Source organism: Dreissena polymorpha, chromosome 10 (genome assembly GCF_020536995.1).
Source record: "Dreissena polymorpha isolate Duluth1 chromosome 10, UMN_Dpol_1.0, whole genome shotgun sequence".
Taxonomy (NCBI): Eukaryota; Metazoa; Mollusca; class Bivalvia; order Myida; family Dreissenidae; genus Dreissena; species Dreissena polymorpha.
This window is the reverse complement of record NC_068364.1, coordinates 61,178,452-61,201,474: the sequence shown is the minus strand read 5'-3', so window position 1 is coordinate 61,201,474 and position 23,023 is coordinate 61,178,452. Positions and strand designations below refer to the sequence as shown.

General features: G+C 36.4%; 1 protein-coding gene across 3 annotated transcripts; it reads left to right on the top strand.

Moving 5' to 3' along the window:
* The first annotated feature begins 1,605 nt into the window (after nucleotides 1-1,605).
* On the top strand, nucleotides 1,606-22,888 carry LOC127847712 (uncharacterized). 3 transcript variants are annotated; one of them, XM_052379798.1, is made up of 9 exons: nucleotides 1,606-1,728; nucleotides 5,477-5,580; nucleotides 6,540-6,688; nucleotides 7,411-7,527; nucleotides 8,678-9,630; nucleotides 10,545-10,729; nucleotides 16,684-16,825; nucleotides 17,261-18,582; nucleotides 20,264-22,888. In XM_052379798.1, exons 2-9 carry the CDS (start codon nucleotides 5,492-5,494, stop codon nucleotides 22,395-22,397), a joined length of 5,091 nt encoding a protein of 1,696 aa, XP_052235758.1. In that variant the 5' UTR covers nucleotides 1,606-1,728; nucleotides 5,477-5,491; the 3' UTR covers nucleotides 22,398-22,888. The 3 variants fall into 3 exon arrangements, with proteins under 3 accessions (XP_052235758.1, XP_052235759.1, XP_052235760.1); XM_052379799.1 differs by having other exon boundaries at nucleotides 1,631-1,728; nucleotides 5,466-5,580; XM_052379800.1 differs by having other exon boundaries at nucleotides 1,640-1,728; nucleotides 5,481-5,580.
* The last annotated feature ends 135 nt before the right edge of the window (nucleotides 22,889-23,023 follow it).

The window sequence follows — 23,023 nt, the reverse complement described above, 5'->3', positions numbered from 1 at the left end:
AATCGTGGTCGCAGATTTCGAAACTTGGACGCGGACCCCAAGTTCAAAATTTCATTCGCATGGAAAGGTGTTGTCCAGATACACATGCGTACCAACTATGAAAGCAATATCTGAAGGGAAACAGTATGTATGACCTTTTTAGAATCGCAGTCGCAGATCTCGAAACCTGCAAGTGAAAGCTGACCTAAAGTTCAAGGTCAAGGTCACAGAGGTAAAAAAATCTATCCCCATGGAAAGGCATTGCCGCGACTGTCAAGAAAAATATCAAGTATCGCTTCGTGTGTCTAAGTGTCGCCCTTGATGAAAGAATTTCGAGATTATAGATTGCACTATCCGGATTCCGTAACTAACAGATTTGGTAATTTCTACGACATTGCATTATATTTGTGTTCTCATAAATTTTAGATCACATAAGTATTGTTTGTTCAATCATGATATACGCTTTGACGAAAATATGTAAAATTGTTTTCGAAATTGACCGTACAACATGCTAATTTATAAAGCTTTTAACAAGCCGTCGTTCTTGCAGTGGATTCGTAACCTCTTTTTATGCATTGCAATCCAACCCGCAAGGTATCAAGGCCAGTTTGCGGTCAGTTACAGAAATTGTTATATAAAGGCTATCGCGTAAACTATGTGCACTTGATGTTTATTTTGATAAGAAAGATATTAAATGAAGATATTCGCTGATATTATTATGGTATGTCAATCAAAGATTCTTAATGTGCTTTCAACAATTGCATGATAACTACCAGTTTTGATTAATTTAATTAACAATATGCAAACGTATTAATCGATTTATTAAGCATGAGCACGATGATTCACGATACTACATGTATTAATAATGGAGTCAAATAACATTGTCCGACAAACCACAAAAACAGGTCTGTTCGAAGAACGCGCGTATAAATAATTATAAAATATGTACGGATGATTCGTGTGTTGTCGGCTGACCTATTATGCTTTCATTTATTTTCATTCATCTTGTGGTTTTCTATTCTGTCAATATAGATATCTAATCAATAATATCTAATAAAGCGATATAAACCACGAAATCTGCCCCAACACCCTGTAATTAATTTGCGTGTGATGTAGCTAACAACTTAGCAGAAAAAAAGGCATTCGCTATCTTTGATCTCATAGATATAACTTTTAATCGTTCACCAACACCGACCACAATCAAAGCCCTATATCTTTTTAAAAGATATTTCTTGTTACTAATTAATATCACAGCCGCACGCTAACCACCTGAGGAATGTACTCATTCAATAATGAACGTGTAAATCGGTACACGTGTATGAAATCGATAAACACAGGGTTATGTCGTTAAAAGCCGATTTCGCAATCAAAACTGTGAATATCAATTAGTTCCATTATTTTCGACGAGTCGAAACGCCAAAAATTTATTTGTTTTGAGTTTGTATTTGCTGGTAAATAGTGTCATGTCGCAGTCGGATTGATTGAGTGCGCTGCCAACGACACATCCAACTGTGTTTCAGAATCTGCAATAGTCTAAGGGAAATAATTCAAAATGATTACTTTTTCAAAGGGAGCAAACCATACCGAAATATCGATACGTCACTTTGTTATTGTTGAGAAGCGACACCTTAAAAGACCATGACCTTTGCAACGCGCACTTGTCGAATTTCAAGATGGACGACAGACTATAGCTAATATTCCTTCTTTACATACACGAATAAGCGAACGTTTAAGAACTGCAATAAGACTGTAAGGTTTATTTAAAAACTGTGTTTTTATTATATGGTTTGCATCATCTTTTCATGTGAAAACTCCTTCCTACTAGTTCTATTTTGCTTGATCTCTAATGGTATTCCACTTTTGGTTTTAGCAATGGCGACATTAACATTATACTTTATATCCGCTTGTTGAATGCAAAAGTTAATAACGCTGACCAGTAACTTACAGGAACTGAGATACATATTTGAGTATATTAAGTAGTTTGTATCAATACAGAAAAACAACATAAATATCTAAATGATTGAAACTGGCTATGTGTGTCATATAGTCAGTATCAGTCTATTTATAGCTTCTATTAGAAATGTAGACTATACCTACTTCTGTCTTCTACCCTTCAGGAATAAAAAGGCTATATAGTTGTGTAGAACCCAATGGAGACACATAAGTACTCTGATTCATTATGAAGCTCCTGTAGATCTAATTTTTGGCTCTTTTTTTTTAATAAGAATAATGAAGAAATATATTTTTCTTTCTAACTCATTCTTTAAAAGGGCATCTTAATGTGTAGATGGAAATAAAGGGGCCTTTTCACAGATATTTTGAAGTTTGTCATTAAATGATTTATATTGGTAAATGTAAACATTGTATCTTAAAAGCTCCAGTAAATAATCAAGAATAAAATTTAAAAAAGGGAAAAAAAGTAGCAGATTCCAGGGCTCAAACCAGTGACCCCCGAGGTCCTGGAGTTAGTCTGAAGTAAAAATGCATGAGCCCTCTCGGCTATTCCGCCGGGTATACACAGGTTAAATATTTTATACCTTATATAAGCAATCTTCGTAGTTTCGTAAATTTAAACGACAACAACAGAACTGTCCAAAGTATTCAATCGTTTCACGTTGCAACGCTTTATAATTTTTAGGTTTTCAAATCGTCAAAAGATACATATAATGGCTATATTGGGCTATGGTAAATGTTCAGTAATACTGTTTCCTCACAAATATCATAACTAAAACGAAAATTTGCGAATCTGAAACAACTTTTTTCAATTTTGTCAATTTACCAAACCGTGAAAAGACCCCTTTAAAAATAATATAAATTATTCTTATACCTCCACAAACACAGTTAAGGGGGATATATAGGAGTGAACTTGTCTATCAGTCTGTATCAAGTGTACCCTCTCTAATTCAGGATGTTTTCATCTGATCTTCACCAAACTTGGTCAGATGTTGTATCTATATGATGTCTTCATGACGGTCAAGTTCGAATATGGGTCATGCTGGGTCAAAAACTAGGTCACCTGGTCACTTAGTGCGTTTTAAACATTGAGTATGGTGTCCACTCTCTAATTCAAGTAGCTTGCTTCCGAGCTTCACCAAACTTGGTCAGAAATTGTGTCTAGATGATGTCTAGGCCAAGCTCGTACATGGGTCATGGCAGGTCAAAAACTAGGCCACGGGGTCATTTAGTGCGTTTTAAACATTCAGCATGGTGTCCGCTCTCTAATTCAAGTAGTTTTCATCAGATCTTCACCAAACTTGGTCAGAAGTTGTATCTAGATAATGTCTAAATAAAGTTTGAATATGGGTCATGCCGGGTCAATAACTATATCACAGTTATATGTGTGTTTTAAACATGCAGCATGTTGTCAGCTCTCTTATTTAAGTTGTTTTCATCCAATATCTTCACCAGACTTGGTCAGAAGTTTTATCTAGATGATCTCTACGTCAAGTTTGAACATGGTCCATGCCTGGCCAAAAACTAGGTCATGGGGTCACTTAGTGTGTTTTTTAATATTCAGCATATGGTGTCCGCTCTCTGATTCAAGTAGTTTTCATCCGTTTTTTGCCAAAGTTGGTCAGAAATTTTATCTAGATGATCTGAAGGCCAAGTTCGAACATGGGCCATGCCAGATCAAAAACTGGGTCATGGGGTCACTTAGTAAGGTTTACACACTCAGCATGGTGTCCGCTCTCTAATTCAAATAGTTTTCATCTGATCTTCACCACACTTGGTAAGAAGTTGTATCTAGATGATGTGTAGGTCAAGTTCGAACATGGGCTATGCCGGGTCAAAAACGGGGTCACTAAGTGCATTTTAAACATTCAGCATGGTGTCCGCTGTTTTTTGTGAAGACAACATGCAAAATATTCTGTGTCAATGCGGAATTTTGGGGTATTCGTCACATCTGTGACAAAGCTCTAGTTTTATAAGTACTTAAGAAAAAAAAAGGTTGCTTAATGCTTGTTTTAAGAAACGATCAAAAAACTATTTATTTTAAAAACTTGCCCTCATGTACCTTTTTTAGGTGGTGCTGGAAAATCAGGTGTAGTCGTAAAATTGATATGAATGAAATATACATAAAGTACCGCTATATTTGTACACACTGTTATTAAGGAGACTGTAGTATTGTAAACGGTTCATTGAAAACATAGACTTTTGTACGTGTGAACTCAAATCCCAATCCTAGGGCTTGCTTTTTTTTTTATTGCAATCTGTGCATTTTTACTTCATGATTTCATCATTATAACATGGTAGCTTCGGTAGATAAATACCATCAAGAAAGATGGACATTCCATTGTTTTTATAATTGTCTATATTTAGTGGGATGAGCGTTGAATGGTTTCTATCTTTAATAGAGCTCTTTTAGCCAAGCTGAAATAAATGACAGCATGAATTAAAAAACTATTGTTTGCTAAGCCTGGCCCCGTGTTCACAAAACGAATTTGCAATTGAAAATCGATTTAAACTGACATTGATTTTGCCTATCAACTACAATGGCAATCCATTTTCAATGACAAGTAAAATCGATTTTCGATTGCAAAAAATGTTTTGTGAACACGGGGCCTGACTTTACCAAACTATAATGGTTGCTTTGTCATCTGTTCTGTTCTGTTTAACATCTGTGTTTTGCAGTTTTTATTTGCACTTAAAGAAGGTGAATTTCTTGAAAAAAAAACATGTTACCATATTTAAGTGTTTTTCCAAAGGAAATTTACTATACTTGTTTGAACTCAAAGAAAATTGTAAATTGTTGAATTTTCAATAAATAATGCATTTCTTGATAACCATCAAAGATTTTACATGGATATTCAAGGTACTGTTGTTAATTGTTCATAGTGCTGTTGACTCATTTATGATGACAAGAGGAGGTAAATCTTTCAGAATTTTAAAAGAGTTATTAGATTGTTTCATCTTGACTTCTTTATTATAAAAAAAGTTAATGTCGCAGTTCATCCCTAATACACCATTGCCCCTTTTTATGCTCTAGGATCGAATGATCGGGGATATATTGTTTTTGGCCTGTCTATCTGTTATTCTGTGGAAAACTTAAACCTTGGTTAAAGTTTTGCAATAACTTTTGCAATATTGAAGATACCACCTTGATATTTCTCATCGAGTTGCCCATTTTGAGTAGTGAAAGGTCAAGGTCATCCTTCAAGGTCAAAGGTCAAATATATGGCTTCAAAGCGGCGCAGTAGGGGGCATTGTGTTTCTGACAAACACATCTATTGTTATTTATTGGCCACCTTTCAACAGAAACCAAAAATGAAAATAACAAAACACATTTAGAAGTACATTGCCAAAAATGAGTAGTCGGAAGACACATTTTAGTAACAAGAGAAAACTGAAATAAAACTTAAATTACCGGTATGTATTTTTCAAATCGTATACATATTTTAGACCAAGCTAATTTATTATATCTATTATTTCTTACAATAATTACAACTTGATGATAGAGTCTGACCAGTGGAACTGTTACATTGAAGATTTTCTGCAGATAGGAACTGTCAACATGGATCACTCCGAGGGGGATGCCAGTCTTGGGGATCACTTCATGCAGTCGCTGTCTAGAGACTTGCCGACCTTCTCTCATCAGCAGAGGTGAGAAGCGCCTGGCTTTGGTTGCTTGTCACAGGTGGCTTTAATACTTTGTTTCCTTTCTAATTCAGACTCTTATTCAGGTACATGGCAATAAAATGATATTTCTTACGATAGTGTGTAAAGGGTTTTAAATATCTAGCATTATAATTTAACTAAACCCATACCACTTAGATTCGTATTTTGAGGCATTTGTTGTCCCTTAGAAAGTTACATTTAATTGAAACCCGTTCTTACTAGATTCACATTTTAAAGGCTTCATTTTCAACCCTTAGTTACTGATGAGCAGCAAACAGCATAAAATCTGAATAGACTGCGAGTTTCTCGCAGGCTGTTCTGGTTTTATGCTGGTTGCAAGAGCCATTTTCACTTTGCTTCTTATAGGATAAGGGTTAAACACCTTCTGCGCTGAGATTTGGTTAGTTCTAGGACAGCCCTTATGAAAACCCTAGCATCATTTCAAACTATGTAAAGATAATCAATTAATAATATATTTTATTATTTAGTAAGTTTTGTTTAAATATATTATCTTCTATTCTTGTGTATGTTTTTATAACTGCAAATCTTTTGTAAAATGTTGTTATTTGTAGAAAAATGCAATGCTGTCAATAAAAATCAAACAACTAGAAATCCTTCTAAATCTGAAATCGTATTTCAGTGGTAGTCTTTTACCTATAGCCTAGAAATATTGTTTTGGAAATTGTTGTATTTTCTACCCACCTATTGAAAAACATTGTATTTTCTTTAATGATAGTAATGTCAGTTTCAATTAAATCTTAAATACATGTGCCACCAGTTATGCACCACGAAAGCCTTTCTTACCATGACTTAGATTTAATATGTTTTTTATTTTTGTAAAGCTTCAGACTCAGAGCTTTTTAGCCTAGGTATGTGTGGTAACGTTCGTTAATGTTTGTCAACTATAGTTTTGTTACACTCTCATGTTGCTGGTATATTTCTAGTGATCTAGGACTGCAGATGCTACCCCAGAGTCAGGAGAATGCTCGAGTTTCCTATGCTGCGGTGTACGGCTCTGGTCTCAGTTCCCAGCCTGCTGTATCTTCCTCCATGTACCAGGCTACCTCACAGGGAACTACACTGTTTCTCAATAGTAAGGATTCTGCAGAAATCAGAAAAAAAAATATATATGGTGTACACCCATTTTGACAAAGTTATCTTAAAAGTTGATAATTGGGAACTGTTTCGTACGATTTAAGCTGCATCAAATATAAGATAAAAATCTCACATAAGCCTTTTGAGACCACCTGAAAATTGACAAATATCTTTGTCACACTTAATAGCACGTGTTAATGTAAATTACTCTCATTTAAAATGTTTTTACCTACTTTTCATAATGAATTAATGGTTTGATTGATCACATAGTTAAATTGTATTGGATGTTTCTGTTTGTCTTCCTTTGTTCTGATAAAGAATCAGCTGTTATATTAAGGTTGCTTATTAATAGCTCCAGGTGCTGTGCTGAGTGCATTGTGTATTACTAAATGTGTGTACATGCATTCAGAGTTGATTTACAGGTCCGACTGCGTCTTACCGAATGCATCTATCGGCTGACCCGCCCCTGAGTCCTTTAAGGAGAGCTGTGTTATGCGATTTAAATGTAACATTCAGTGGTCCATTTTGATTATGAAAAAATGTTATAATAAGTATACTTTTCTGTGTCACAAACCCTTTCACAGCGGGGATGCCAGTTGAATGTGTTCAAAACACTATTAACTTAGGTTGTTCTTGTTAACAACTAAAAAAAGTATTCTCACACAATCATATGAAATGTTAATTGTCCAACAATTATACTGTTGTTCATCCCATGTCTAGGTTCATTGAGTCCTGGAAGTGTCCCTCAAAATCTGAGCAAGTCAGCCACCTTGCAGGCAGATGAACGCTACCAGCCTGCCGTGTGCAGAGCACAGCAAATAGCACTTGTACCATTTGGTTAGTAGCTTATGATTTATGTGGGACAATCTTGAATAGCAAATTTGAAAGTATGCCTATTGTGTAATAACAAATGAACTGTATTTAATGTTACCTAATGTTATTTAATGTATAAAAGTAATTTTCTTTCATAATCATGTGGTAATACATGTACTCAAATCTCTCTATGTTCTTTCTTCTTAATGATTAAATGATAACAGCTCTCTGTTTTAATTTTCTTTGGTCTGGTGCTTAGCAAAATTGAAAAGAGAAAAAGTGAAACAATAAAATTGAATTTTGAATAATTAATAATTATTTGTATGATGGTTGAATTTGAAATAAAGTGCAGTTTATGTGTAAGCATACTTATTATTAAGTGATTTGAAATTCTCTTGAGTTCAGGATTTTGTTACTTTACAAATTACTCCTTTTTAATCTATGTAAGTTGATCATTTTAAACCTTTCCCACTCAGAAGCAAAGTGAAAACAGCTATGTACAAACAAAACAGCATAAAACCAGAACAGCCCGTGTATAACTCTCAATCTGTTTTATGCTGTTTACTGCTCATCAGTATCTAAAGGTTGAAATTGAAGCCTTTAAAACTTCAATCTAGTAAGAAAGGTCTTAAATTAAATGTAACTTTCTAATGGACTACAAATGCTTCAAAATATGTGTGTATATATATGTATGTATATAAATATGTATCTAAGTGGTAAAGGGTTAATACTGCAAACAAAAGGGACATGACATATTCGTTTTTATTTTATTTACTGATCAGGTAATAAAAATCATATTGCTCCATATCATTAGTGCTTAATGATTAATGATTAAATGGGTACAGCACTTAATGATACATGTAATTTGCTTTGGGTCTGGTACCTTTAAGTAGCATATTTTAACAGAACAATAGTGAAACAATAAGATTGAAATTTGATTATTAAACCACTATAATTATGATGGTTTAATTCGAAATAAATTGCTGTTTATGTGTTACTATACTAATAATTAAGTTATTAACAACATAGATTTGATTTTCCTTTGTGTTCAGTCATTTAACAAATAAGAACTATTCCTTTATTATCACATACAAAAACAACCTGAACTGTCTTAACTGAAAAGATGCTAAAACTGTGAGTAATAATTTATCAATTTACTGTTTATTCTTATAAGGGGCCACAGACTACATCCCAGTTCGACTTGGCCAATTGGCTGCCAATCTTCCCCTTCTGGCAGCCAAACTAACAGCAAACAGCAGCAATAGTAAGGATCCCATGAGATATGTGTACCCGATAGTGTCAGAGGCTAGCATCAGGAGACAGACATACAAGACAGACCTGCATGCCACAGAACCCTTGAATGAATATTCAGTAGAGGATTTATCAGCTGATATGTCAATGGGCAGGGCTGGTAAAATTGGCTCTAGTCAGGCTTATAGCAGTGCATACATTTCAGCATCGATAAGAGAACATGAAGTGCTTTCAGAAAGTGATAGGAAAGATGAATCAGGATATTTGTTTTCATTGGCTGGCATGCAAGCCAAGCCTCTGGTAGCTGGTCCTGTGTATAAGTCAAAGCTTGAAAAGGCTATAGCTCAGAATCAGCTGAGTCAAATGATGCAGAACTCATCCAGAGAAACTAGAGAGGACCCTGAAAGTGTCGAGGCAACGAGAATGTCTGCCTTGTCTGAAAGGGAACTCCATATTGATCAGCCATTGAACATGATGGATGAAGAGAATGAAAACACTGAAGAGCCACTTCAAAAAGAGGTTCATACTATGCCAATAAGCAGCATAAATCGTAACATTCAAATAAGACAAGCTCAAAAGCCACTTCTGCAAAAGAAAACAGTACCTGTGAAGGCAAAAGATGAACTCAGTTCCCTGCTTGGTACAAAAGTGGCAGAGAGGTACAAAAATCTTGTTGGGGACTTGCGGACTTCGGATCAAGATCCTTGCATTCTGTTCTACAACCCTTGCCCAACACAAACTGAAAGACCGATAGTCACAGAGAAAACATACAACGACTACGATATTGGATCCTCAGTGTTAAAAGTCCTGTCTCAACTTCGAGCTGAAGAGAAATTTTGTGACGCTATTCTGTTTTTGGATGAAGGATATGTCAAGGTACAGGAATTGAGTTTCAGTTTATTTTTCATCAATACTAGGGCATATTTATCATGCCAGCTTTTAGTGTTTATAATTGATTGCAATTAATACCCAAGTAGATTCTGTACACATGTATCGGTCTTTTCGTTCATCTAAGGTTGTTAGTGTATGGATTTGAAGTTAAATAATTGGACTACTGTGTCATTATGCAAGTCGTGTTCTGAGAAAACTGGGCATAATGCATGTGTGTAAAGTGCCGTCCCAGATTAGCCTGTGCAGTCTGCACAGGCTAATCAGGGACAACACTTTCCGCCTTAATTGGTTTTTTGCTAAGAAGAGACTTCATTTAAATGAAAAATGTCATAAAAGCAGAAAGTGTCGTCCCTGATTAGCCTGTGCAGACTGCACAGGCTAATCTGGGACGACACTTTACGCACATGCATTATGCCCAGTTTTCTCAGAACACGACTTTTGCTTACCATCTGAATATAGCCCAATAATTGGTCATCTCAACTCCCTGATATGGAATGTTACTGTATCACTTAGCTAATGCCTAAAAAATATTAATAAACAGAAACTATAAAACTCTATTACATGTACTAGTTGTGTGCTGGTAGTTACAATACATGAAGTGTAAATAAAAATATTCAGTGCATTTGAAAAGTTTTTTTTATTAATCCCAGATTAGCCTGTGCAGTCCGCAATCACGGACGACACTTTCTGCCTTAACTGGATTTTTGCATAGAAGAGATTTTCTGCAAACAAATTATACCATAAAAGCAGGAAGTGTTGTCCCTGACAGTCCCTGTGCAGTCTGCACAGGCTAATCTTCACAGAGCCTAGCCCATTTATATAAAAGCCTCACACTTTTGTATTGCACGAAAATTTCAGAACAAACCTCGTCTAAATCAAATCAGGTTTTATTGTTATAGGCACACAAGATTGTACTCCTTGCTGCAAGCCCCGAACTGCAAAAGAAGGGCCAGGACTACAGCAACGCTGAGTTGAAGCTTGTGCTTCCAGAGGGCATCACTAAGGCCAGTGTAGAGACCATGATCAACTTCATATATCATGGATTTATATCCCTATCTGTGGGAAATGTACAGCAGATATACAGGTGAGTTGATGTAAGAATTATGTCGTGTACCAGGGTTCCAGGGATAGCTATTGTGGTAAGTCATCATCCAGCTCCCTGCTTTTTCAATTATTTTTATGCCCCTGGTAGGGTTGCATATAGCAGTTGAACTGTCCGTCAGTCAGTGTGTTCATCCGTCCGAAAACTTTAACATTGCCCATAACTTTCTAGTAAACCGATTCACTTAATACTTGGACACAACATCCCTTTGTACAAGACATTTCTTCTGACATGTGTTTTTGACCTTGACTCCTCAATCCGTCAGTCTGTCTGTCTGTCTGTCAGTCAGTCTGTCCGAAAACTTTAAAATTGCGCATAACTTTCTTACTAGTAAACCGATTCACTTCATATTTGGACACAACATCCCTTTGAACAAGACCTTTCTTCTGACATATGTGTTATTGACCTTGACCCCTCAATGACCTTCAGTCCTTCACCTTATAGTCCAAATTTCTGAAAACTATAACATTGCCCACAACATTCTTGTTAGTAAACCGATTCACTTCATAATTATACACAAACCCCCAATGAACAAGACCTTTCTACTGACGCATATATTTTGACCTTGACCCCTGTATGACCTATACCTTATGGTCAAAATTTCGAAAAACATTACATTTCCCTTAACTTCCTCATTACCTAATATATTAACTTCATACTCACTTTCCATGTTTTTATGCCCCCAAAAAGTGGCATATACTAGTTTTTTAACTGTCCGTCAGTCGGTCCGTCCGTCTGTCCGTTGTCAGTCAGTCTGTCTGTCCGTTCGAAAACTTTAACATTTGTCATAACTTTTGCTATATTGAAGATAGCAACTTGATATTTGGCATGCATGTGTATCTCATGGGGCTGCACATTTTGAGTGATGAAAGTTCAAGGTCATCCTTCAAGGTCAAAGGTCAAATATATGGCTTCAAAGTGGCGCATTAGGGGGCATTGTGTTTCACAAACACAGCTCGTGTTTTAATTAACTGTAAAATTTGATATTGTGACTTTGACTTTGTAGAGATTCTTTTATTATTCCAATTAATTTAAGGATTACCATGAACTTTCACCACTCAAAATATGCAGCTCCATGAGATACACATTAATGCCAAGGTTAAAGTTTTGGGACAGACACACATACAATGACAGACACATACAATGACAGACTTACAGACAGACAGACAGGCCAAAAACAATATACCCCAGATAATTTGATCGGAGGGGGGGGGGGCAAACAAATGTTCATATGGTGGCTTTTTTCTAGATTGGTCTAAATTAAGGATTTAGTCAGACTTAAAAAATGCCAGGGGCATGAAAAGGGCATGGTGACGTTTTTCGTGAAAAATTATGGGGTTTAAATTATGTAAAATGTAAGTGACATGAATGTGCTGTTTCCACTAAAGGCATCCTTCAAGATTTTTTTCCATGAAGTATACTGGTATTCTTTATTAAAAATAAGGTTATGCAAATACCTAGTTATTATTTGTGTTCCTCTTAAAAATTGTCAACAAAAACACAATGGACGTGTCTGTATTTCCAAGAATTTTGTCAAATGAAAGTGTGACAAAAAGGGTGGGACATATTTTAAATGTGTGGACCATAAAAATAAAGGAGGTGGGCTGCATTTCTTTATAAGCAAAAGTTCCAAAATTTATATCCCTGAACTGTTTAATTCCTTTTTGAACAAGAGGGCCTGAAAGGCCCAAAATCGCTCACCAAGATATCATTGGGACAAATCTTCTGACCAAGTTTCACGAAGATCGGAAAATAAATGTGGCCTCTAGAGTGTTAACAAGGTTTTACTATAGCCATATAAGGAAAAATGCCCCACTACCTGGCAGCCATGTTTTTCAACCAACCGGCATCATTTTTTAACTCTTCCAAGATATTATCGGGAGGAATCTTCTGACCAAGTTTCATGAAGATCGGACAGTAAATGTGGCCTCTAGAGTGTTAACAATTTTACTATAGCCATATCAGGAAAAATGCCCCGCCCCTTGGAAGCCATTTTTTTACAAGCAAACATAATCATTTCGAAGTCATCCAAGATATCATTGAGACCAATCTTCTGACCAAATTTCATGAAGATTGGACAATAAATGTGGCCTCTAGAGTGTTAACAAGGTTTTACTATAGCCATATATAGCCATATAAGGAAAAATGCCCCGCCCCTGGTGGCCATGTTTTTAAAGCAACAAAAACCATTTTCGAACTCATTCAAGATATAATTGGGACAAATCTTCTGACCAAGTTTCATGATGATGGGAAAATAAATGTGATCCCAGAGTGTTAACAAGGTTTAACTAAAGCCATATAAGGAAAATAGCCCCGCCCCCGTTGTGGCCATGTTTTTCAACCAACCGGCATCATTTTTGAACTCGTCCAAGAAATTACTGGGATGAATCTTCTGACTGAGTCTCATGAAGCTCAAACTATAAATGTGGCCTCTAGAGTGTTAACAAGATTTTACTATAGCCTTATATAGCCATATAAGGAAAAATGCCCCACCCCTTGGAGGCCATGTTTTTCAAGCAAACAAAACCATTTTCAAACTCATCCAAGATATCATTAAGACAAATCTTCTGACCATATTTCATCAAGATTGGACCTTAAATGTGGCCTCTAGAGTGTTAACAAGGTTTTACTATAGCCATATAAGGAAAAATGCCCCGCCCCCTGGCGGCCATGTTTTTCAACCAACCGGCATCATTTGCGAACTTTTCCAAGATATTATTGGGATGAATCTTTTGACAAAGTTTCATGAAGATTGGACAATAAATGTGGCCTCTAGAGTGTTAACAAGATTTTACTAAAGCCACATAAAGCCATATAAGCAAAAATGCTCCGCCCCTTGGCAGCCATGTTTTTCAAGCAAAGGTTACCATTTTTGAACTCATCAAAGATATCAGTGGGACAAATCTTCCGAGCTAATTTCATGAAGATCGGAAAAAAAATGTGGCCTCTAGAGTGTTAACAAGGTTTTACTAAAGCCATATAAGGAAAAATGCCCCGCCCCCTGGCGGCCATGTTTTTCAACCAACCGGCATTTTCGAACTCGTCCAAGATATTATTGGGATGAATCTTCTGACCAAGTTTTATGAAGATCAGACAATAACTGTGGCCTCTAGAGTTATAACAAGATTTTACTATAGCCATATATAACCATATAAGGAAAAATGCCCCGCCCCTTGGCAAGCATGTTTTTCAAGCAAACGTAACCATTTTCGAACTCATCCAAGATATCATTAAAACCAATCTTCTGACCAAATTTCATGAAGATTGGACAATAAATGTGGCCTCTATAGAGTTAACAAGGCAAATGTTTATGTCGCACAAGGCACAACAGATGACGGACAAAAAGCGATCACAAAAGCTCACCATGAGCACGTTGTGCTCAGGTGAGCTAAAAACATAGCCGGTCTAGAGTTTGGCAGTTTTCCATATATAGCTCCATAAAAACATTGAAAAGTTCTAAAAAAACAACAGGAATAGGATTTCAAAATATTTTCACCGAAATGTTCTCATGGTGACCCTATTTTTAATTTCTGTTAATGATTTTGATTCGTTAACAATATTGGCACCCAATGAGTGTTACAGTTTTCCTTATTTTAGTCTATAAACAATTATATAAAAAAATGAAGGGACTTCAAAATAATTTCACCAAAATAATCATTACATGTGATGATGTTAACTAAATTGCAACAATAAATATTTTGTATGATTTAACAAATATGGTCACAACATAAAGAAGAAAACATTTCTTTTTATTATCCCCGCAGCAATTTTTTTCGGAGGGGATATAGTAATTGGTCCCGTCTGGTCGTCCGTCTGTGCGCCTGTCTTTCCGTCCGAAACTTAGTCCAGAGCATAACTCCAAATCTATTCAATGGATTTACTTTAAACTTAGAATATAAACTGATGTCAACTAGGAGAAGTGCAGTGACCAAGAACCATAACTCTATCTACCTTAGTTTTTTAATTATCTCCCTTTATATAATTTCAAAGTTAGTTTGTGTCCGGAGCATAACTCTTAATCTACTGAAGGTATTCACTTGAAACATGACATATAAACAGATGGCAAGTAGGAGAAGTGCAGTGACTAAGAACCATAACTCTATCTACCTTAGTTTTTGAATTATTACCTTTATTAAATTTCTTAGTAAATTTTTGTCTGGAGCATAACTCTAAATCTACTGAAGGGATTTACTTGAAACTTTAAATGTAAATAGATTGCAAGTAGGAGAAGTGCAGTGACTAAGAACCATAACTCTATCTACCTTAGTTTTTTAATTATCTCCCTTTATTTAATTTCCAAGTAAATTTTTGTCCAGAGCATAACTCTAAATCTACTGAAGGGATTTACTTGAAACTAGAAATATTAACAGATGGCAAGTAGGAGAAGTGCAGTGAACATGAACCATCACTCTTTCGGCCATAGTTTTGATTTATCTCCCTTTATTTTTTAAATTTTATTTTTATGTTTTAAATATTTATAATTTTAAATTATATTTAATTTTATTTCAAAGTAAATATATTTTATTCTCTACAGCATTACTCCAACACTATATAACTATTTGACCCTTGAAATATAAATAGATGACACAGGTGCCATGTTTTACAAATATTATTCTACTCTCTTAAAAAAAAAGTTGTCATACAAGCAAAAACATATCGGCGGTGATTTGGCACTACTGTGACAAGCTCTTGTTATTTCTTTATATGGCTTTAGTGAAAGTGTATACAACCCTACTGATCTGATTCCAAAATAATTTCACAAAAATCTTCTTTGTCTATCCGTGTACCGAATTCCTATAATATTCTGCTTTATTTTTATGTCCCCCACCATTATAGTGGGGGACATTATGTTTTTGCCCTGTCTGTTGGTTGGTTTGTGTGTTTGTTTGTTTGCTCCAACTTTAACATTTTGCTATAACTTTTGCAATATTGAAGATAGCAACTTCATATTTGGCATGCATGGGTATCTCATGGAGCTGCAAATTTTGAGTGGTAAAAGGTCAAGGTCATGGTCATCCTTAAAGGTCAAAGGTAAAAAAAATCAAAGCGGTGCAGAAGGGGACATAGTGTTTCCGACAAACACATTTCTTGTTTAGCATGGGTTTCAAGGGCAGAACAAATTCCCACGTATTAGTTATGTAATAAATGATGTATATAGAAAACTTTATTATGCTCCCCAAACATTTATTTTGTGGGGAGCATATAGTCGCCGCTTCGTCTGTCCGTCCGTGTGTCCGTCCGTGCACAATTTTTGTCCGGGCTATTTCTCAGCAACTAATGACCGGAATTCAATGAAACTTTATGGGAAGCTTCACTACCAAGAGGAGATGTGCATATTATCAGCGGGTTCTGGTCGGATGATTTTTCACAGAGTTATGGCCCTTTGAAATTTTCCTTTTACTGTACATATAGTGTAATTCTTGTCCGGGCTATTTCTCAGCAACTAATGACCGGAATTCAATGAAACTTTATGGGAAGCTTCACTACCAAGAGGAGATGTGCATATAATCAGCGGGTTCTGGTCGGATGATTTTTTTACAGAGTAAGGGCCCTTTGAAATTTTCTATAAAAAAATTATTATCCCCCCAACTACTGTGCCCTCAAGACTTTTCCTTTTATCTGAAAATATAGTGCAATATTGTGACAAAAAAAACTTTGGGGAGCATCACCCGTCTCGGACGATTTCTTGTTAAGACTGCTCAAAGGATTAATAAAAAATGCTGCCTAAAATTATTTCTGTTCCTTGTTCCTGACTGTCTGTCTTGTTAATGCTTTTAAATGTTAGTTTACGTAATCAACATATAATGTCTTAAAGTTGCATATTACTTAATTTTCTTGTGACAAAGCTGTGCACAGTGTTTTAAAAACCATAGCAGTAGCAGACTAGCAGTTCTTGTTGACTACAGGTGAGCAACCCAGGTCTCTCTTGTTTTCAGATTGTCCTTGATATTTGGCATGGACAGTGTAGTAAGGTTCTGCTATGACTTCTGCAAAGAGGCTAAGTTGGGTCACCTGATCATTGCCAGCCCTTACCAGGAGTCTGTCATTCATCTAGACCGCATAACCACTACTAAACAGGTACAGCACCCAGTCTCTCTTTGCTGTAATTGCTTGGTGTGATCTGGATGCAATCAGCTTGGGGCTCCATTCTTCTCCTTGGTTCCCATCTGCTGCTGCTTTTGACAGGTCAATGCAGACATTAAGAGTAACATAATTTGAAATTACACATAGCCTGGAATTATTTAATTACATGTATACACAAAATACTCATTGCTTAAAACTTTAATCAGTAACTTAAATTATGTACAACTTGAATTAAGCAAACTATAAGATAATGTCAACCAACTGATCCCACTTTCCACTCTGCCATCTTTTAACACCACCCTAGACATAAAATGATCTTAATCTTTCTTGACACTTGTAGTTTGTTATATTTTAGCAATACAGTTATAACCGATATGCTTATTTCAATGTCTCATCAATATTTAAGAAATGTTTCTGTTTTGATTGCAGAAATTAAACAAAACCTTAGCAAACAAGACTGCAGCAAATGGACCTTCTGAGAAAATAAATAACCATTTGTTGGAAGTGCAAAAGGTCCAAGTAGAAGAAAACAGTTTTTGTGAAGAAAATAACACGTCTATCAAGCAATCTGTTTCAGGGACTATCAAATCGACCGAGAACAATATTGTAGCTTCTAGAGAAGAGTTTGGCATTGCTGAAGCAGCAAGCACAGAAAATCCACAATCGCAGATGCAGGAAATAGACTGGGTCACAAATGATCCTTCACAGAGCAATATTCCGATACGAAAACGAGGCCGCAATAGAAAACATGTGTCAGGCACATTGATAAGGAACACTAACTCTTTTGACATGGCTGACGGTAAGCTTGACTTGGCCAAGGAGACGTGTCATACTGGAAGTGGAAATGACGGCAATGTAAATGTTCAAACCCCAGGGACTGTAAGCACAGGGACTACAAACGTCCCTGCATCTACATGTAGCTCTGAACTTTTAACTGAGGCTTTAAAGGTTGTCGAGGTATTAGAATGTCAGAACAACCTGGAAAATGTCCAACACATTGTAGGAGTCAACAAGGACAATCTGTCTAGTAAGGCAGCAGTCAATACTGATAATGAACATCAAAGAAAAATTGAAAATGAAGAATACACAGAGATGGTTGACCTGCCAGATCCCTTGGCAAGTGGTATTCTTGATGACAATGAACTTAAAAAGTCCGACTATCTAAATGAAATGTTTAACGAAAAAAAAAGTGCTACCACAACACCAGCTATAAAGGCTTTGAAACAGACAGTCACAAGGCCTTCTACACGATTTCGTAAACGTCTCACACACTTGAGCATTCTGGAGGTAGCTTCGCAGAAAAAAGCTAAGTCGAATGACACTAGTGGTAAATATGTTAAAGTGCCTTCTTTAAGGATCAAAACAAAGGGAATGAAAGTTAAAGAACATCAGACTGTTGAAACTGATACTGTCACATCCAGACAGGATGATAGACTGGCTGCCGTTGAAATGGCTACTCAAGAAGAGCATGATATTCCATTGGGAACAAAAGATTATAGTAGACATCCTAATATTAATAAACAATTGGCATCTCCACAAAAATGTTTAGTGGTGCACAAAGATGTGCCCGTATTTTTCAATAATAAGAAACAGCAAGACACTGGCAATAAAGAAGAGGTTATAAGGACACAAAGCAAAGGAAATGAAAACCAGCCTGGGCAGATGGGCAATAATGTAAGCAGTGAAAACCATATGGATAAGCAAGATGATGAACTGAGTTATGCTTCACCACCAAAGAAAGCAAGATTAAGGTACATATTGTAGTTAAGCATATTATTTTGGCAGCTTTAACAAAAATCAATATGTGTGACAGAGGGGGTAATCACGTGATAGTCAAGATGGCGTAATCCATACCCAGACGGTTATTTCTTGCCGTTTTATACCCTTTATTACTTTTTTATTTTTTAAATGACGCTCACTTTCCAGCCATATCAGTAAAAAGGTGATTAGAGTTTATTTCATATTTAAATTCACTTTATAACTCGACTCTACTCCCCGCAAATTTTCTTAGTGGAGCCCTAATTAGGTCATCCCGCTAAGAAATTTTGCACCGAGTAAAGTCGTGATATAGAGGGAATATTACTATGAAATAAAAGCCAGTAACTTTCTTCCCAATATGGCTGGAAAGTGAGCTGAATAAAAAATAATAATACAAGTAATACAGGGTATAAAATGATGAAAAATACCTGCCTCGGCATGGACGTTGCCATCTTGTTTGTCACGTGATTGCCCCCTCTGGTGAAGAAGTAGCTTAATAAGTTTGAGTAAGACCAGGAAGCTTAACGATTCTTATACCATTTATGCCTACAGCCTCTCCCATCCTTCTTAATTGGATCAATTTATTTCCAAAATTAGGGATGTCTTGTACATTTATTTCTATATTCAGAAATTCTGAATCAGAATATTTCTTACAGAAATTCCTTTAGGCAACCAGCGCAGACCCTGATGAGACAACGCATCATGCGGCGTCTCATCTGGGTCTACGCTGTTTACCAAGGACTTTTTTCTAGACGCTAGGCATAAAATGGTTAAAGGGGCCTTTTCACAGATTTTGGCATGTATTGGTGTGTGTCATTAAATGCTTTGTATTGATAAATATTACATTGGACCTTAAAAGCTCCTGTAAAAATCAAGTAGAAAATTAAAGAAAGTAAAAAAAGTAACCCTCAACTGAGCTCGAACCACTGACCACTGGAGTAAAAGTCTAATGCTTAGACCACTCCGCCATCCGTGCTCATACAATGACAATCTTTTCGTGTTGCAACGCCTTATAAATTTCAGGTTTTTAAATCCTCAAAAGATGCATATAATGGATATTTTAGAGCATGGTTAATGTTCAGTATTACTGTTCCCTCACAAATATCATAACTACATGTACAACGAAAATGTGTGAATCTGAAACAATCGTTTTTTATTTTGTCAATTTACCAAAACATGAAGAGGTCCCTTTAAGGGCCAATACCGGTTGTTAACTTTCACCGCATTTAGCACCAGTAGTGTATACTTTGCATATGCCTCCTTTGACCACCACTAAGACCTTGTGATTTTTGTATGCCCCCGGTAGGGTGGCATATAGCAGCCGCATTGTCCGTCGGTCCGTCTGTCTGTCTGTCACACTTATGCGTTTAGGTATTGAAAAATGCTCATAACTTCTATGCCCCTTCAGATGAACATTCATATTTGGTATTCATGTGTATATGGACAAGGCCTTTCCATACGCACAAAAATACTGACCTCTTTGACCTTGACCTTGAACTAAGGGTCCGCGTTAAGGTTTCGAAATCTGCGTTTAGGTTTCGAAAAAGCATTTTTCGGAGATATATGTCTTCCGATGGAGACAGCCTTGTTTTTACTTAACATCTAAAATGGATATGGTATTGTAAAATGCCTGTAAAAGTATTGAAAAATAGCCAACATGTTTTTACTTTGCAGAAAATTAACCACAGAAATTATTAACATCAGTGACAAGGTGTTAATGAGGCAGCCCCCAAAGAAGAGAAGCAAGGAGATCAGAGAAATGATGAAAATTGAGGATGACAAGAGTTCTGGTAAAACAAAAGGAGGAAAAACAGAAGCATGCAGTAAAATTGCAATAAACTTGAAAACAAACAAACATTCTTCAACTGAAATGTGGCATGTTGCCAACCAAGGTAGACATGTGGATACAACGGCTAACAAAACTTCCATCTTGTATAATTCTCATGCTGTGACTGAGAAAGTGGCGCAGTTGGAGTTGAAGGGCTCAAAAACGACCAATATAAAACTGTACAGGTGTTGTTTCTGTGATCGTGAATTCTTGATTGCCAAGCGAGCTATAACACATGTTGTTAACACACATGAAATTGATCTGGAAGACAGTGTTCAATATATAAATATTGAAGACAAAAATTCACCCACCAAAGATTCCAAAATGTGTGACATCTGTGGCTACAAAACTAAGGAGTGTGGCATTTATTATATTCACTATCACAAATACTTTAAACATGGTGTACCATTGCCAAAAGGTTGGGAGCCTTTCAGATGTGACCTATGCAAGAAAGAGTTCTACACAAAATTTCAGCTTCGTGAACATAAGCTTGTGCATTTTGAAGACAATCCATTCGTGTGTGACACCTGTGGAACAAAGTTTAAAACACGGACAGCATTAAATAGTCACGTGTTTCACAAGCATAATAAAGAAAAGAAATTTCAGTGCCAGGAATGTCCAAAGTCATTTAAAACACGCACTCAGATCAAGGTCCACATGCGAGTTCATTCTGGAGAAAAGCCATTTTTGTGTCCAAAACCTGAATGTCAGTACAGGAGCACAACTCGTGGAAACATGAAGCTGCACCTGAGCACAAAACATAAGCTCCAGCCCAACAGTGTCAAACAGTTGATGGATGCATTGAGACCTAGTGTTCCAGGAGAATCTAATGAAATTGATGTATATATTGACAATCCAGACATGTATGAGCAGAGCTTAAGTACAAGGTCAAAAGATGGGGCCACTAGCTCACACTTACCGTCGGAGATATTAGTATTTTCTGACAATCGGGACCATGGGATGAATAATGTTTATGGTGGAAAGAATTCATCTGTAATGATGTCAAGAGAAGAGAATGGTGATGAATATAGAACAGGTTTTAACAGAAAAGCAATGGGAAGTAGCCTTAGGGATTATGAAGCTCTGAATGACAGCCTGCCTATGACAATGTCCCAAACCAATGATGAAAACTCAAGTCTGAACATTGACAATAGTGTTGATGTGAGTGTTCCGGGACAGGTGCAGCTGTTCATTCAGGAAGTGGACAAGTATATAGCTGAACACTCGGTGCCAGTAAGTTTGACCAGTAATGCTAATGTACAAAAGGCTAAGGCCTTGGACTTCTACGCCAAGTATGGAAAAAGTAGGTCAGATATGCCAAAGGTAATTGATCCCAACTCAAAGGAGGCTAGAATATTTCTTAAAGAAGCTTTTGAACACCCTGAGCAAACTTCTTTGCTTAAGCCCGCTCTCTACCAAAACACAAATCACTTGGCAAACCTAATCCATGTTGACCATCAGTCAGAACAAGAGACCCGGATGTCCACAAAGTGGAATTTCAATGAATCAGACAATCTGGTGATTGATCTGCCAGATGATGTACAAGCAAGTAACTCTGATATACAGAAAATCCATTCACAACTGGAAAATCTACGTTCCAGTTACCAGTTCAGAGACAACGTTTCAGAAGTGGACTTGCTACACAATATCAACACTAGTTCGCAAAGTCAAGCATTGGACACTGGAGTCTTGAATGTATACCATCAGCGCTCAGCGTCGCCTCCAGCATATCCAAATTCGTCAGAGATGATGGTTTCCATGAAAGCACAAAATAATGACATTGTGCAACCTTCTGACCTCACTATGGACAATGTAGGTCAAGGTGAAGGTCAGGGTCATCTCCGTAGCAACCAACAGCTGTTGTCTGGGACACTGTACAGCAGTATTAACTCTCGGTCAACTTCCTCTGTCCAGTACGGTGCTGATGGGCAGCTGTTTGAAGGCTATTACCAGGACCAGTACGACATTGAAAATTATTGATGGTGTGTTTCCTGCTTCACATCAATTTTTGAGGTTTTACATCAAATAGCCGTTACAGAGACCTATGCCTTTATAGACATAGAAGGAGGATTAATGAAAATAACATTATTATTTATTTATTTTAGATAATATATTTTGGTGCGTAAAATTAACTTAATGTTATTATCATGTCTAATACAAATTGTTAAGGCATCATGATGTATTCAACAAACCTTTACAGAAGCTGACAAGTAATATTGAATATGACAAATTACCAGTTCTGTTTTCGATTTATGTGAAGAGTAAAGGTACACTGACAAGCTACAATTTCTGAATGTTAAAATCGAGAGTATAAGAGTATATTTTTTTCACTTAAATGAAATGACAAATAAAAGTTTTGATAACATGTTAATGAATTCATAATTGTGTATAACCATAACTAATGTTTTGCATTCGCAAGACTGTTGCTGTAATGGACTGAGCATGTTGTTGTTATTAAATGATATATTTCATGAGTTTGTTAAAATATAAACCGTAAATTTTGCAACCACAACATTCTAGCTAGAAAATATCTGAGAAATTCTTAAGCAGAGTTCACGTTCTTTTCAAATGTTGTTATACACAGGGGGGGGGGGGGGACTTTTCTA

Excerpts from the sequence above, each read along its gene's own strand:
- LOC127847712 (XM_052379798.1), top strand. The coding sequence starts at position 5,492 with ATGGATCACTCCGAGGGGGATGCCAGTCTTGGGGATCACTTCATGCAG. Across the intron at positions 16,826-17,260 it reads GCATAACCACTACTAAACAG|AAATTAAACAAAACCTTAGC; the intron begins GTACAGCACCCA and ends TTTTGATTGCAG. Across the intron at positions 18,583-20,263 it reads CCAAAGAAAGCAAGATTAAG|AAAATTAACCACAGAAATTA; the intron begins GTACATATTGTA and ends TTTACTTTGCAG.